This window comes from Debaryomyces fabryi (genome assembly GCF_001447935.2).
Source record: "Debaryomyces fabryi strain CBS 789 chromosome Unknown contig00194, whole genome shotgun sequence".
NCBI lineage: Eukaryota > Fungi > Ascomycota > Pichiomycetes > Serinales > Debaryomycetaceae > Debaryomyces > Debaryomyces fabryi.
The window spans coordinates 1-16,187 of record NW_015385620.1 but is presented as its reverse complement, the minus strand read 5'-3'; the positions used below and the strand labels follow the sequence as shown (position 1 = coordinate 16,187).

Here is a 16,187-nt window from a genome sequence, read left to right as displayed (position 1 = left end):
ATACTATTCTCTAATTTAGTCAGTCAGACTTATAAAGATTTGATTGTCACTTTTTTCAAAATTTCTTATATTTGTTGGAAGAGGCTATTTGATATATCGTATTCCATACATTTACTTTTCTCGTAGTAGTGATATTTCATATCTGCTGAATAATATATAATTTTGGTCTAGGAAAGCGTCGGTTTTAAAGTAAATAATATCAGCCATTATGTCCGAGAATACGAAGCAGTTAAAAAGTCAAGATATGAAGATTCTAGAAGGAGGAAAGGTGATGAAGGTGCAAAAAACTAGACAGAGGAAGATTTTGAGTTGTATATATTGCCATTCCAAGAAGATCAAGTGCTCAAGAGTACAACCGGTTTGTAATAATTGTGACAAGCTAGGATTGGAGTGTAAGTACTTCATTAATGAACGGGTTAGTAGAGGAGGAAAGAAGCTGAGTCGACTGGTCGAGCCTCAGACGAAGGTTAAGGTGGAAGTAGTGGCAGATGAAGTTAAACCAAGAGAGCTCGAAGGGGATATAAAGCTAGAAAACGTTGCGAGAACAGATTCGGTGTCGTCTTATTCGGACCATAATATCTCGCCCATGTCACCTAAATCGAATGAAAATAGCAATGAGTCTGTGACGACTAATGATGATATTGTTTTGTGCAAGGAAGACTCTCAGTTTGCAGATCTTTATTTTGGACTTAACATGCAAGCTCAGTCACCCTTGAACCAGCTTAACCAACCTCTCAAGAATTTTAATGGTAGTCCTATGAACCCATTATTGCAGACTCCTGTGATGAACACGGGAAGTAACAATATTACCAACAATTTCTTCAATACAAACTATATGTCAAATCAACAAGATGAACAATACCAGTTTAATTTAAGCTCGTTTCCATTTAATCATGAAAACATTACCAATAGGTCTGGAATGACACCACCACCAATGAGTATTATTAACACTAGAGCTCAAAGTAATTCCAACAGTCATTCAAATAGCCACACGAATCTCAGTGGTCTACTTGCTAAAAGTAACCAACAAAACAGGAGCAATTTTATTGATAATCAAAACAGCAATTCATTTTTGGCTAATGCAAACAATAATAATAATAGTAAAGCAGCTGCGAGTCAGTTAAGTATTGAGATTAGTAATTCCTTGAATCCGTATTCGTCCAATCCAGCTACGACTGTTAATTTCCTTTATGGAACGAATACCTATTATGATAACGAGCATCTTTTAGATGACTTGCTTAAACATTTGCCTTCTTCGAGAGAAAGGTCCTTTGAGTTGATCAGCAGATATATTAATTCAGTTCATATTCTTTTACCTTTAATGGTTAATCTTCAAGACTTTATTGATGAACATTCGAAGTACTGGGATGAGCATGATCGTATGAAAGAGAATTCTGATTCTAATATAGTAAAAGCAGATACTCCGTCACTGGGTAATAACCCTGATATTTTACAATTCTATACATTTTATTTCCCTATATTATATGCATCCACTGTTTCCGAGTTTGAAGAATATGATAATTTGTTATTGAACCAAGACATAGATAAATATTTGAAGGGATTTAACAAGATCTGTCAGTATTACAATTATCCACATGGATTGAGAACAATCCCATTATTGTTAGGTAATGTAATTATCCAGCTGACTTCGCCCAATCCATCATCTATGGAGATGTCTCAAATTATAAGGTACGCAAAATTTTTGCAGTTCCATAAGGATCCAGTTTTAACATTAAGAATTAATGATTGGGAAGTGGTTAAATTTAGACGTTTGCTATGGTGGGTAATTTTCGGTTTAGATGCCTTAACAAGCCATAATCATTGTTTACCTCCAATTTGCAAGTTTGATGATTTTAATGTGGTCATGCCTGACGAAGAAGAACCAGTTTTTAATGAGAATGGCTTAATTAAAGATAAAAAGCTCAATGTCGCTATGTTATCAATGAATGTTAAATTTCAATATGATAGAATTTTAAGTGAATTGGTGTATCAATTGCATAATGGGTTATCAAATAATATTACCAGAGAGGAAATTAATGAAATTAAGTCAATGATCACGAACTTATTTTATCATATTCACGAATCAATTAATAAGATGACACAATTTTATAAATTGAACCCACCTCAAACTGTCCAGGAAATGAATTTAATAAACTTTATCACAAACCATAGTTGGAGTTTTGTTGATCGTGCATTAATGCTTTTGCATAAGAAAATTTTACTTCGTGATTCGTCAAAGGACCCAAAGAATGACTTTGATGAGAAGCAAGGGAATGAAGCTATTAAGTACGAGGATAAATATGAGATCAATCGTAGTAAGAATAGAGGAGGAATTTTATCTTTAAGCCAATATGAGGATACATTTGGTCAAATTCAAGAATCAAATATTATCAGAAATTTTGACAATTCAACTATATCACAGTTGAAATTCAGCCAGCATGAGAACTTTTCCTATGAAAATTTGGGGAACAACTTGATTCCATCTATTTTGCATAATTTGAATGACTTCTTAAAATATAACGATTTTATTAAATTCGGTAAATTTAATTGGTATGTTAAAAGAACCATTCCATTAGATTCTATAATTTTGATGTTCATAATTATCACGGTTAAATTTAACTACGAATTCATGACAAGTAATGAATTAGTTATTTATGTTAAATTGATTAATAAGGCATTGTTCATTCTTAATAGAAAATGGTTTAAAAATGAAAAATATAAAAGAATGTTATCTTTAACGAACTCGGTATGGAGATTCATATTGGAAAAATACAACATCATTAACCTTATAACTCAACATAATCTCGGTAATGAAAATATAAAGTCCGAAATTGAATTTTGCGATTCTCAGGTTGCTGGTTATATGAATATGAATGAATTATTCAATGTTATGGATGTACCACAACCCATTCCTCCACAAGCATCCCCTACTTTTACACCTGTTGCTAACTTGAGAAATGGTCTGTTTTCAAGTAATCAAGAAAGCATTACGTTCCAGCAGAATTCATTAATAACAAAGGATCAGTACAATCTTACTTCAAATGATACATTAACGACGAATGAAAATGATTTATCAAATTCACAACAAGACAAGAACGAGTTACGACAATTGAGCGATAAAATTTATTATTCATTAAGAAATAACTTCGTTGATATCAACGATTATTGCTCTTTCTATATTTCATTGGAAAATATCTTACATGAATTAATGGATTATATTCATAAATCTTAAAAGGGGTTTCTACAGGTACTTATATATTCAATTCTTTCTTTTATTTATTATGTTCAATAGTTTACGTATAATACATCAATTAGTATTGCTACCTTTCGGTGATAAGGCTCTAATTTTACTTTCGGAGATTCGCGAGATCACTAAAAATAAACTCCGTGAGAATATTCACCGCAACATAATTCTTCTTTGAAAAATGCGTCTCCTCAACTAATAAATATCAATACAGTACATTCAGAACACGAATAAATAAATAATGAATATATATATGATGTTAATTAGATAAAGTTCATAACGATATAAACAGAAAACACCAAAAAAACAAATACAGGTAATGACTAAACGATTTAAGCGAACATAATCGACTAATTAAGAAAATAGAAGCGATCATCTAATGAACTTATTTAGTAGTGGTGGACATTTTGTTTAAAGCGGAACCGTACTTGAACCATTCAATTTGTTCAGAGTTGTAAGTGTGAGACAATTCAGTTTCCCAAGCTTCACCTTCCTTTGGATGAACTCTTAAAGTCAAGTTCTTACCTGGGGATAAGGTGGTCAAACCGATAAGATCAATTTCGTCATCTGGGTTGATCTTGTCGTAGTCAGCAACATTAACGAAGTTCAATGGTAATAAACCTTGTTTCTTCAAGTTAGTTTCGTGAATACGAGCGAAAGACTTGGTAATGATAGCGAAACCACCTAAGAATCTTGGTTCTAAAGCAGCGTGTTCTCTTGAAGAACCTTCACCGAAGTTTTCGTCACCAATAACAACCCATCTCTTACCAGCATCTCTGTAGTCAGCGGCAGTTTCTGGAACACCCTTGTATTCACCAGTGTAGTGGTTCTTGACGTTGTTAGCTTCACCGTTTTCACAGTTGATAGCACCAATCATATAGTTGTTAGAAATGTTTTCTAAGTGACCACGGTATTTCAACCATGGACCAGCCATAGAAATATGATCGGTAGTAGTCTTACCAAGAGCCTTAATCAAAATTGGTAATCTTTCAGCATCCTTACCATCCCATGCCTTGAATGGAGTTAACTTTTGTAATCTGTCGGAGCTTGGGTTGATGACAACTTCAACACTTGATCTGTCCTTTGGTGGACCTTGGTAAGTGTTGACACCGGCATCGTAACCATTTGGTGGTAAACCAACACCAACTGGTTCCTTTAATTTGAATTCGTTACCTTCAGAATCCTTTAAGGAATCAGTGAGTGGGTTGAAACCTAAGTTACCGGAAATAGCGAAAGCAGTGGTAATTTCTGGAGAAGCAACGAAAGCATGGGTAGCTGGGTTACCGTCATTTCTGGAAGTGAAATTTCTGTTGAAAGAAGAGACAATAGTGTTCTTGTCACCCTTCTTGATGTCTTGTCTGTCCCATTGACCGATACATGGACCACAGGCGTTAGCCATAACAACACCACCGAAATCTTCGAAAGTCTTTAATTGACCATCTCTGGCAATGGTAGCTCTGACTTGTTCAGAACCTGGGGAAACAGTGTAGATTGACTTGGCCTTTAAACCGTGAGAAGCAGCATCCTTAATAATGGAAGCAGCTCTGGTCATATCTTCGTAGGAAGAGTTAGTACAAGAACCAATTAAACCAACCTTGACATCTAATGGCCATCCGTTAGCTTCAGCAGTTTCCTTCATCTTGGAGATTGGAGTAGCTAAATCTGGAGTGAATGGACCGTTAACGTGAGGTTCTAAGGTGTTCAAGTCAATTTCAATAACTTGATCGTATTCACAACCCTCATCAGCAGACAAGAAATCTTCCTTGTAGATGTTGGCGAATTCAGCAATTTGAGATCTCTTGGTAGCATTCAAGTAGTCAACCATAGACTTGTTGTATGGGAAAACAGAGGTAGTGGCACCAATTTCAGCACCCATATTACAAATGGTACCCATACCGGTACATGAGAAAGTTTCAACACCGGAACCGAAGTATTCGACAATAGCACCGGTACCACCCTTGACGGTGGTAATACCAGCCAACTTCAAGATGATATCCTTTGGAGAAGTCCAACCAGACATCTTACCGGTTAACTTAACACCAATAATCTTTGGGGCCTTTAATTCCCAAGCTAAGTTAGCCATGACATCGACGGCATCAGCACCACCAACACCAATAGCTAATTGACCTAAACCACCAGCGTTTGGAGTGTGAGAATCGGTACCAATCAATAAAGCACCTGGGAAAGCGTAGTTTTCCAAGATAATTTGATGGATAATACCTGAACCTGGCTTCCAGAAACCCAAGTCGTATTTGGCACAAGCAGATGACAAGAAATCGAAAACTTCCTTGTTCAAGTCAATAGCTCTAGCCAAATCCTTTTCTCCACCAATTTGAGCTTGAATCAAGTGATCACAGTGAACAGTGGATGGGGTAGCAACTTGTGGCATACCAGCAGACATGAATTGCAAAATAGCCATTTGTGCGGTAGCATCTTGACAAGCAACTCTGTCTGGTCTCAACTTCAAGTAAGAAACACCTCTTTCAATGTCTTGTCCGTGAGGATCGTCCAAGTGACCGTACAATAACTTTTCAGCATAAGTCAATGGTCTGTTTAATCTTTCCTTAACAATTTGAACGTTTTCCAAGTTCTTCTTGTAATTGATGAATGAATGGGTTTCTAACAAGTTTTGGTTAACCTTAGAGTCCCTAGTTAAACCGGCGGTAGCTAATCCACGGATTGAACGTGGCGCTTTAGCAGCAGTTCTTGAAGCAGCTAACATTGTTAATAAACAAATATCTTTTTACCTTTTAACAAATATTTATTTTTTATATAGGAATGAAAAATCTGGGAATTGATTATTCTTATATAAAAGAATTATCCCGTCTGCGAGTGGGCAATCATGTTCAAGCGGGTTACCTACCATTCTTAAAAAAAAATTCGGTTCCATAATGGAACTACATAAGAAAATTGAGAATTTAGCCAATGACAGACGAGAAATTTGTAATAGCGTGAAGGAGATGCGGAAGTTCGGTTATACATTCTATAGTGATTAACGAAAGATGATGGGGCTACAATTGCAATTGAACATGGCGAATTCAAGTGAAGGTTAAAGGTATGTTTGACATGGCATATATATCGAATTGGTAGACCCTAGATAGTCAGAAGCGTCTTGTAGAACATAGAATAGTGGATTAGGGCTAGACGGATCTTGTATAGACCTCGGAACAGCAACATTTCTCCAGATTTTATTTCGCTAATTGGTATACGGTGATTGGGCCAAATGATTTCGGATCCGACGAGCGGATAATAACAGGGCGTGTGCAGGTTGGGTCGGAGCCGGAGATTTTTTGGGAGGTAGTGCGTGACAACAATGTTGAATCATTCCACGACATGGGGTGGCACTACAATGTCGCGAAGGACGGTGGACAAAAAGCATATTTGCGACATACATATCACAGAATACGAATGTCGTGGAATCACCTGACATTCGATTTTTAAGAGGAAAGAAAAGGCCCGAAGACATAGGGTACGAAACAGTTGCAACATTATCGATAACAGTATGGCCCATAATTGGATTATGGATACGAACCAAACACAGACGTTACTTTATTGTGGGCCGGGCGCTATTTTTCACCCGTTGGTGCCTACGAAGGAGAATGCATTCAATCCGTGCTTCATTTCATGGAGTTATACATATTTAGCGATAATTTTTGCAGTGGTATGTGGGATGGATTTAGTTGGGGTTATAAGGTCGCCGAAACAGGGAAATTATATGCCCAAGAGTACTGGAGTACATCATTGGGTGCGTTGTAATGCAGTGTTATTACAGGGGATTCTCTACATGGTGCTCTTACTGTTCACGAACATACACTACAGATATGCCGATACCAAAATTTTGGCGATGCTAACGATGACGATAACGATCTTGGGGGTCGTTTTACCCTTGCATTTTATGGAGACGAGCCGTGTAGCGGTTCCACATGCGTCGTTATTAGCATTTTGGCCGTTGTTAACGATTTTGCAGGCGATGCTCTTGTTCCAAGAATCGTATACCGGATGGCCAGTATTTACTGACGAGTCGTCTCCAACGATAGCATTATTGATGCTTGTTAACTCACTAAGCATTATCGTAATGGAGGCATGTAGGACTTATTGGAAGCCTACACATGAGTTGATATTTTTCCACAAGAAGAACGAAACGAACGAGTTGGAACTTCCTCATCTTTACGAAAAGGTTACGTTCAGTTGGATGAACGATATAATTATGAATGCGTACGAGAATCAAACAATCACACAAGTTGATTTGCCAAATTCGCCCACCAAACTATCGTCGGCTGTGGCAACGGCCAGGTTATCGAAATATTGGAATGCACAAAACAGCTCCTTGGTACTACCATTAATAAGAGCATTTGGCCCTCTTGCATTGGTTGCATTTGTTTATGAAATGAGTGACCGGGTGTTGAATTTCGTGCAACCGCAGTTATTGAGACTATTAATCCAATTCTTTAACGAAAAGACTGACGATCCAGAACAACCATTAATGAAGGGAATTCTCATTTCTATTCTGATGTTCTTGGTGACAATTTTGCAAACAACGTTGTATAATCAATATCTTATAAAGATATTGAGTGTCGGCTTGGGTTGTCGATCCTCGTTGACTTCATTAATATATCAAAAAGGGTTGAGATTATCTATGGAAGCCAAATCGCAAACATCTACAGGGGATATAGTTAATTTGATGTCGGTTGATATTAATAGAATCCAAGATGTGTCGCAAAATTTAAGTACCCTAGTTCTAGCACCAATGGAATTAGTATTGTGTGTTATTTCCTTATGGTCCTTATTGGGTAAGTCTACTCTTTCTGGTGTATTTACAATGTTACTATTGATTCCATTAAATACCATTATCGTGAAGTATATTCGGAGTATGAATAAAACTCAAATGAAATTAAAAGATAACAGAAGTAGGATCATCAACGAAATTTTGTCATCAATTAAAAGCATTAAACTCTATGCATGGGAAGTTCCAATGTTATCAAAATTATTTCATAGCAGAAATGATGAAGAACTTAAAAATTTGAAAAAGATAAGGCTAGTAAGTCAGTGTGCAAATTTGATATGGAACATAATTCCGTTCTTAGTCTCATTTGCAACCTTCGCTACCTTTGCAATTGGCCAGTCGAAACCTTTGACGTCAGATCTTGTCTTTCCAGCATTAGCGTTATTAAACTTATTGTCAAGTCCATTGCTTGCACTTCCGATGGTCATTAATTCAATAGTTGAGGCTTCTGTTGCCATTGAGAGAATTAAATCATTTTTATTATCCTCAGAGTTAGATGAAGATCTTGTCGTTAATTTACCACGAAGAAACCACTTAGGTGAAGAAACAGTTAGAATCGAAAAAGCTTCGTTTTTATGGGAAAAACCAAAAATGCTAGAAGACGATAACTCTACATCTAACCTTAAATATGCATTGAAAGATATTAACTTTACAGCTAAGAAAGGTGAACTATCCTGCGTTGTTGGTAAGGTAGGAAGCGGTAAAACTTCGTTTTTATCCGCTCTATTGGGCCAACTAGATGCTATTCACAACACAGATAAAACCAAATCTCCTTTGATCGGTTTAAGTGGTACAGTGGCTTACTGTTCACAATCGCCCTGGATTATGAATGCGTCAGTAAAAGAAAATGTTACATTTGGATGCAGGTTTGATGAAGAATTTTATCAGAAAGCTATTGAAGCATGTCAGTTATTGCCTGACTTAGAGATATTACCGGATGGAGATGAGACTCAAGTCGGTGAAAAAGGAATTTCTTTATCAGGAGGGCAAAAAGCCAGATTAGCCTTGGCAAGAGCAGTATATGCGAGAGCAGATATTTATTTATTTGATGATATCCTTTCTGCAGTTGACAGTCATGTTGGTAAAAAGATTATTAACAAAGTTTTGGCTAAACCATCCGGGTTGTTAGCTACGAAAACAATTATCCTTTCTACGAATTCAATCCCAGTTTTACATTATTCTAATTATATTCATTTACTTGAAAACGGTAAAATGATTGAGCATGGAACTTTTGAGGAAGCACAAAACAGAGATAAAAACCCTAAGTTATTTGAACTTATTAAAGAATTTGGTAACGTCAATGACTCAGAATCTAATTCTGAAATATCAAGTCAAGTAGATAGTGATAGAGTAGGCGAGTCTAAAGACTCTTCTACAATTGTGAATGATGATATCGAGAGCGACAAGGGAACTGATGACTCTATTCTTGATTTACAGCGGATAATAAGTCACGAAAGTATAAGTGCTGCAAGTATTGCTACATTTTATTGGAACCCGTTGGCAAAAATATTGCCTAATATACGTACGGCACAAACAAATGAGGTTTCAGCAAAAGGAAAGGTTAAATGGGATGTTTACTTTAAATACGCAAAATCTTGTTCACTTGTTGGAGTTATAGGATGGATATTTTTGCTTATAGCTGCATCTATTGCCTCGATATCCGCAAACTATTGGTTAAAATATTGGGCAGAACAGAACTCTAAGTCAGGTAGAAATGCAAATGCATGGCAGTTTATTGGAGTATATGCGATATTCGGACTAACTGCAAGTTTGTTGACCTTTATAAGAGGTGCAGTTATTTGGACATACTTGGCTATAAGTTCTTCTAAGTTTATTCATGACCTGATGGCAAAAAGGGTTTTGAAGGCACCAATGTCATTTTTTGAGAGAACACCAATTGGTAGAATTATGAATAGATTTACGAATGATATCAACAGAGTAGATGATACGTTGCCTAGAGTATTCAATGCATTTTTTTCGTCATCAGTGAGGACAATATTCACCTTGGGAATTGTTGGCTATGCAATGCCATTGTTCCTGATTATAATTGTGATATTGATTTTAATTTATGGATACTATCAGAGGTTTTATGTTGCTATCTCGAGAGAATTAAAAAGATTGGTATCAGTTTCTCGTTCACCAATATATGCCCATTTGCAAGAGAGTCTCAACGGTGTTGATACAATTAGAGCTTATAGGCAAGTTGAAAGATTTCAATTCATTAATAATGCCAATATTGATTTTAACTTAAAAAGTTTATACATGTTAAGATCAATAAATAGATGGTTATCCACACGCTTGCAATTTATTGGATCCATAGTTATTGTTTCTGCATCACTGTTGTCGATTTATAGCTTGACTACATCGAAGCCATTGAGCGCTGGTATGGCCGGTTTTGTTATGAGTTATGCATTACAAGTGACAGACTCCTTGAATTGGGTCGTTCGTATGTCGGCTGAAGTTGAATCAAATATTGTTTCAGTAGAAAGATGCTTAGAATATTGCGAATTATCTACAGAAGAAAATGAAGATCGTCTTTTCATCAAACCACCAGCAAAATGGCCCGTTGATGGATCTGTTAGTTTCAAAAATTATTCTACCAGGTATAGAGCTAACTTGGATTTAATATTGAAAGATATTACTTTGGATATTAAACCCAACGAGAAGATTGGTATAGTAGGAAGAACCGGTGCTGGTAAGAGTTCTTTAGCGCTAGCAATCTTCAGAATCATTGAACCTACTTCCGGATTTATTTCTATTGATGGAAGAAACACTAGTGATTTAGCATTATATGACTTGAGAAGTAGTTTAAGTATTATTCCTCAAGATTCGCAAGCCTTTGAAGGTACTATCAGACAAAATTTGGATCCTTTAGGAAAGCACAACGATAAAGAAATATGGGAAGCCTTAGAGTTAGCCCATTTGAACAAGCACGTTTTACAATTGGATGGTAATGATGGCGACAAATTGAGTTGTAAAGTATCAGAAGGCGGCTCAAACTTTTCTTCGGGCCAGAGACAATTAATGTGCTTGGCCAGAGCGCTATTAAACACTTCAAAAATATTAATTCTAGATGAAGCTACTGCTGCAGTAGATGTCCAGACCGATAAGATTATTCAAGAAACCATTAGGAAATATTTTAAAGATAAGACAATTATCACTATTGCGCATAGACTAGATACAGTTATGGATAGTGATAGAATTTTAGCATTGGATCAAGGTAGAGTAAAGGAATTTGATACTCCTTCGAATCTTTTACAAAACCCGGATAGTGTATTTTATAGTTTGTGCAAGCAAAGCGGCTCAGTGTAGCTGTTGAATTGCCACAAAGACTTTCTTAGCAACTAAAAATATGTTATAGAGATACTTATAGTTTATAATGATATAAGATAAAATACATCTAGATATAGCGGTAAAACGAAAGAGTTAAGAAACTAAGGAAATCAATTAATTGTGTTGACTATCTGAGACAATTTTTTTTTTATACATTTAGCAGCAATTCAAAATATGATCAACATGAACTACAATGATGACGTGATGAACCCCAAACCCATTCACAACATTAATTCTCTCAATATAACTCCGGATAGAAAAACAATTCTTATACTTACAAAAGAGTATCATAATTTATTGCTGGAACCAATAGAAGGGGTGACTGTCCATCCAGACGAGAAGAATATTTGCATATGGTATTTTCTAATTCACGGTCCTATTAACACCCCATATTACAAGGGTCTATATATTGGAGTAATAATATTCCCACCAAACTTTCCTTATAGCCCCCCAGAAATCCAAATGATCTCCCCTAATGGCAAGTTCAAACCAAGACGATCAATCTGCCTTTCGCTTTCAAGCTTCCATGAAGAATGCTGGAATGCTTCTTGGACGTTTGAAAAGATTATTGTTGCATTGGTATCATTCATGGTTTCTGACGAGCTCACTTCGGGATGCTACAGAAATGAAATAATAACTGAATTCGATAAGCTACTAATTGCAAAAAATTCAAAAGAATGGCTCTATCGCAATTGCAGCATTTTTAAAAAAATGTTTCAAAGCGAATACCAGATAATAAATAAAATTTACGATTCTATTCTACCGAACAATTCCAAGAACTATTTAATTGATATTTTGCTTAATGAACCACTTCAGATATCCACAAATGTGTTTAATGTGAATAAAAGACTAGAGGATTACATAGAAAACTATTCCCAAATTGAGCTTGTGTTACTGGATTATCCTCAAACAAAACGGAATGAAATCATAGAGAAATTTTTTAAATTATCTACAACCCGTGAGGAAATCCGACAACTAGAATTGTTCCATTCGGAATACTATCAGATGAATGATGTACCTTCAAGCGACAGTTTTCTTTCTGACGAAGGAGATGAGGAGGAACCAGAGTTCTATTCAACAGAAGATGAAGGGTAACGAGCCAAGTCGTGTATATACCATATCGTTATAGCAGCCGGCAAGGAGAATACCGATTAAGATTATATATAGAGAAGAGGCATAGTTATTATCCTTGGATTAACAGTAGAAAGCACTAAGTTTACAAGTAATAATAATGGCAGCTTCAGCACAACACGCTTCTAAATTTACACGTTATTTACATTCTGAAACAGGACCTAAAACGGTTCACTTTTGGGCCCCAGTATTAAAGTGGTGCTTGGTTATTGCTGGGTTCAATGATTTACAAAGACCTGTTGAAAAGATCAGTGGTACTCAACAAGTTGCATTATTTGCTACTGGTGCTATATGGACTAGATGGGCAGGATTTGTTATCAAACCTCGTAACTTTTTATTAGCAAGTGTTAACTTCTTTTTAGGAGGTGTTGCCGGGTACCAAATCTACAGACTTGCCGACTATAGAGTAAAGGCTGGAGATTCACCAGCACAAGTTTTCAATTATATTGTAAGTGGATCCAGTGATACTCCCGAACCAGCTACAAATACGGAACCAACGACAAAATAAGTTGATTGGGATACTTTATATACAAATAATTTAGATTCGTATTGGTTAATTACTTATAAACCTACTTTCTATAACCCGAATTTGCATCTATTAGTGATAATTTGAATATATATTCCTCCAAGTAACAGTTTCTGTAGAATAAGAATCTAAATTACGAATCAATATTCATGACATCGTCATTATCATCAGGATCAACAGTTGGAGTTTTTTCGCCTAAATCAGGGGAATTCTCCACCGTTATATCGTTTTCGATGTCGGTGTTGGATTGACCATTAGATGGCTGTTCTTCCGACATTTCCATTTGGTTCTCGATCACATCACTTTCATTTTCTCTGCCAGCAGTATCATCTTCACCAACAATATCAGTTTCACCAACAGCATCATCTGGATTATCTGTTTGAGAGTTATTGTTTTCATTATCACTCTCATCATCGTCCAAGACATCCTCATCTTGGTTTTCATCCACACTCTCATCATCTTCAAATTCTTGTTCTCTCATTTCTTCTTCTTCCTCTTCATTATTGTAGTAATCGTAGTCCTTCAAGTCTTCATACTCACTCTTTCTCACTTTCTCTACTTCATTCATGATGTCTACCAATTTTCTGGTCATAAAGTAGTTTAAGTCTGAATCCCTTGAAGACCATTTCTTATTCTTTGCAGTCAATTGTTGCTTGACCGATAAAAGAATCTCATATTTCACTTTCCTTTGAATACGAAGCTTGTATTCTATGTTGAGGAGCCTATTAAATACAGTGAAATCTGGCTGTGGTAACTTGGAGTTTGAGTCGAGTGAAAATAGTTCACTTATGTCAACAGTTTGCGGATATTCTCCGTCTGAGTTCTTCTCAATATATTTTAATAATAAACCATCATTATAGAGTTTTATAGTTTGGATAGATAATCGACATTCTGGTAATTTAACTGTATCACGTAAACCTTCATACTCTTTATCCAATTTTTCTGTTTCAAAATTCAATCTTGACATTTGACCTAACTTGTTATTATAACCTTTAATCTCATTTTCTATAAATGTATCTTTAGACTTATTCTCCCATTCCTTATAATCTTTATGAAATCTATTTACACGAAAAGAATCCAATAAGAACTCTCGTTGTAATTTTTTGACATCATTCACCTTTTCTGTCAGAAGCTCATTTTTGTTCAAGAGTTCTTTATTCAACTCTAGTAATTTATTTGCTGATTGAAAAGTTTCAATGGTTTGCAGTACAGAGTTTTGTAATCTCCCTATTTCAGTCTGATCTTCAGTTGTCATCATATTTTCTGGTTTACCAATACTGGTATTGTAGAAGCTAAATTGATGATGGCCAGTATTTGTTTTAGCGCACTTTTCGTATATTTTTATTTACAGTTAAGAAATAAACACACGGCGGGTATCAATTATACTACGATTTTTGATTAATAGAATGCAAGCGGTAAAGGCAGAACATATTGATAAATTAAGGATAAAGCTTTTTCAGTCTTGTCAAATATTGACGAATTTAAATTTGTTTCAAGCGGCAAAATGGTGTGCTGAAGCATTGAATGGATTATCTCAAACAGATCAAAAGGAAACGGTCCCATTCGAATATCCTATTATTGAACAAGACCCTGATGATATAATGGACCAAGAAAAGCTTATGCTAGCAAAGGCATACTTCAATTGCAAAGAATTTGATAGAGCATCATATATTTTGAAGGATTGTAAGAGTGGAAGTGCATTATTCTTTCGATTGTATTGTATATTGATAAGCGTTGATAAAAAGGCAACGGAAGAAACAGACGGATCTATAAACCTTGGATCTTTATTTTTGCAGGGAAGTAATAATCATGAACCATCTGATAATGAATATAACAATGCTGCAAGCCGAGGAAAAGAGGAACTTGTGGGGAGTCTTAATACCAAGCTCTCTAAGATCATTCAAGAGTCAGAGAACTATCATTCCAAACCAGAGAACAAGCCAAATGCATTTTTATACTATTTGAACGGTATAGTGTATAATAAAAAGAAGAAATATGCAATGGCCCAACATAACTTTTTCCAATCACTTCGTCTTTTTCCTTATAATTGGTCCTGCTGGCAAGAATTAATATCCACGTTGAATACTTTTGATGAAGCGATTGCCTTCATAAATAAATTAAAGTCAGCAAAGTCCTCATTGACGAACAATATTATGTTTCACTTTTTTGAAGTGGTAGTATTACAAGAATTTTATCAACAACTGGCTTCCTTAAAGTCAAACTTAGACAACTTAATAAATACTTTTCCAAAGTTCAATTTTTTAAAAGTTCAACAATTTTTAATTGCATATCATGGTCTTGATTACTTCCAAGCCGAAACAATTTTTGACCAAATCTTGATCGAAGACCCATTACGACTTGATGACTTGGATACTTATTCTAACATGTTATATGTAATGGAGAAACGATCGAAGCTATCTTTCCTTGCCCAGTTTGCTTCGCTGGTAGATAAGTTTCGTCCTGAAACCTGTTGCATCATTGCTAATTATCATTCAATGAAATGTGAGCATGAGAAGGCTATAATGTACTACAAGCGTGCTTTGACACTTAATAAAAATTGTCTTAGTGCATGGACATTAATGGGACATGAATTTGTGGAATTAAAGAATTCTCATGCAGCAATTGAATCTTATAGAAGGGCTGTAGATACAAATCCAAAAGATTTCAGGGCTTGGTATGGTTTAGGTCAAGCATATGAGGTTTTAGATATGCATTTATATGCGTTATATTACTATCAAAAAGCAACGAGTTTACAGCCATTAGATAAAAGAATGTGGCAAGCAATTGGAAATTGTTATGAAAAGATTGAGAAATACGAAGAAGCTATTAAATCGTTTGAAAAGGCATTAACAATAGATAATTATAGCAAAGGTGGACTTGATAGCACTGAAGAAGTATTCAATTATGAACCACATATATGTTACAGATTGGCGACCATTTCTCAAAAGCTAGGGCGGTCTAAGGATACATATAAGTATATGAAATTATGTTTCGATCAGGAATACGAATGGGGAGTTAGTGATGAAACATCTAAAGCCAGATTATGGCTAGCTAGAAGTGCTCTCGAAAACCATAGATTTGAAGAAGCATATGAGCTAGCAAAGGATTTAAATCATAGTAATGCACATGATGTGGAAGAGGCTAGGTCTATTGCAAGAGAAGCGAGAAAC

At 35.6% G+C, this 16,187-nt stretch overlaps 7 protein-coding genes across 7 annotated transcripts; 5 read left to right on the top strand and 2 right to left on the bottom strand.

Moving 5' to 3' along the window:
* Positions 1-208: 208 nt before the first annotated feature.
* ZCF5 (Zcf5p) lies at positions 209-3,232 on the top strand (the record flags this gene model as incomplete). The annotated part of the gene is made up of 1 exon (XM_015614161.1): positions 209-3,232. The coding sequence occupies one exon, from the start codon at positions 209-211 to the stop codon at positions 3,230-3,232; it is 3,024 nt and encodes a 1,007-aa protein (XP_015465017.1).
* Positions 3,233-3,629: 397 nt separating this feature from the next.
* On the bottom strand, positions 3,630-5,966 carry ACO1 (aconitate hydratase; the record flags this gene model as incomplete). The annotated part of the gene is made up of 1 exon (XM_015614160.1): positions 3,630-5,966. The coding sequence occupies one exon, from the start codon at positions 5,964-5,966 to the stop codon at positions 3,630-3,632; it is 2,337 nt and encodes a 778-aa protein (XP_015465016.1).
* Positions 5,967-7,097: 1,131 nt separating this feature from the next.
* On the top strand, positions 7,098-11,339 carry AC631_05330 (ATP-binding cassette bilirubin transporter; the record flags this gene model as incomplete). The annotated part of the gene is made up of 1 exon (XM_015614159.1): positions 7,098-11,339. One exon carries the CDS (start codon positions 7,098-7,100, stop codon positions 11,337-11,339), a length of 4,242 nt encoding a protein of 1,413 aa, XP_015465015.1.
* A 204-nt stretch (positions 11,340-11,543) lies between these two features.
* AC631_05329 (ubiquitin-conjugating enzyme E2) lies at positions 11,544-12,455 on the top strand (the record flags this gene model as incomplete). Its single annotated transcript, XM_015614158.1, has 1 exon — positions 11,544-12,455. One exon carries the CDS (start codon positions 11,544-11,546, stop codon positions 12,453-12,455), a length of 912 nt encoding a protein of 303 aa, XP_015465014.1.
* Positions 12,456-12,591: 136 nt separating this feature from the next.
* Positions 12,592-12,999, top strand: AC631_05328 (mitochondrial pyruvate carrier; the record flags this gene model as incomplete). Its single annotated transcript, XM_015614157.1, has 1 exon — positions 12,592-12,999. One exon carries the CDS (start codon positions 12,592-12,594, stop codon positions 12,997-12,999), a length of 408 nt encoding a protein of 135 aa, XP_015465013.1.
* A 151-nt stretch (positions 13,000-13,150) lies between these two features.
* On the bottom strand, positions 13,151-14,272 carry AC631_05327 (uncharacterized protein; the record flags this gene model as incomplete). Its single annotated transcript, XM_015614156.1, has 1 exon — positions 13,151-14,272. The coding sequence occupies one exon, from the start codon at positions 14,270-14,272 to the stop codon at positions 13,151-13,153; it is 1,122 nt and encodes a 373-aa protein (XP_015465012.1).
* Positions 14,273-14,423: 151 nt separating this feature from the next.
* CDC23 (anaphase promoting complex subunit) lies at positions 14,424-16,162 on the top strand (the record flags this gene model as incomplete). Its single annotated transcript, XM_015614155.1, has 1 exon — positions 14,424-16,162. A coding segment is annotated over one exon (1,739 nt), but the record flags the coding sequence as incomplete, so codon positions are not given.
* Between the last annotated feature and the right edge of the window lie 25 nt (positions 16,163-16,187).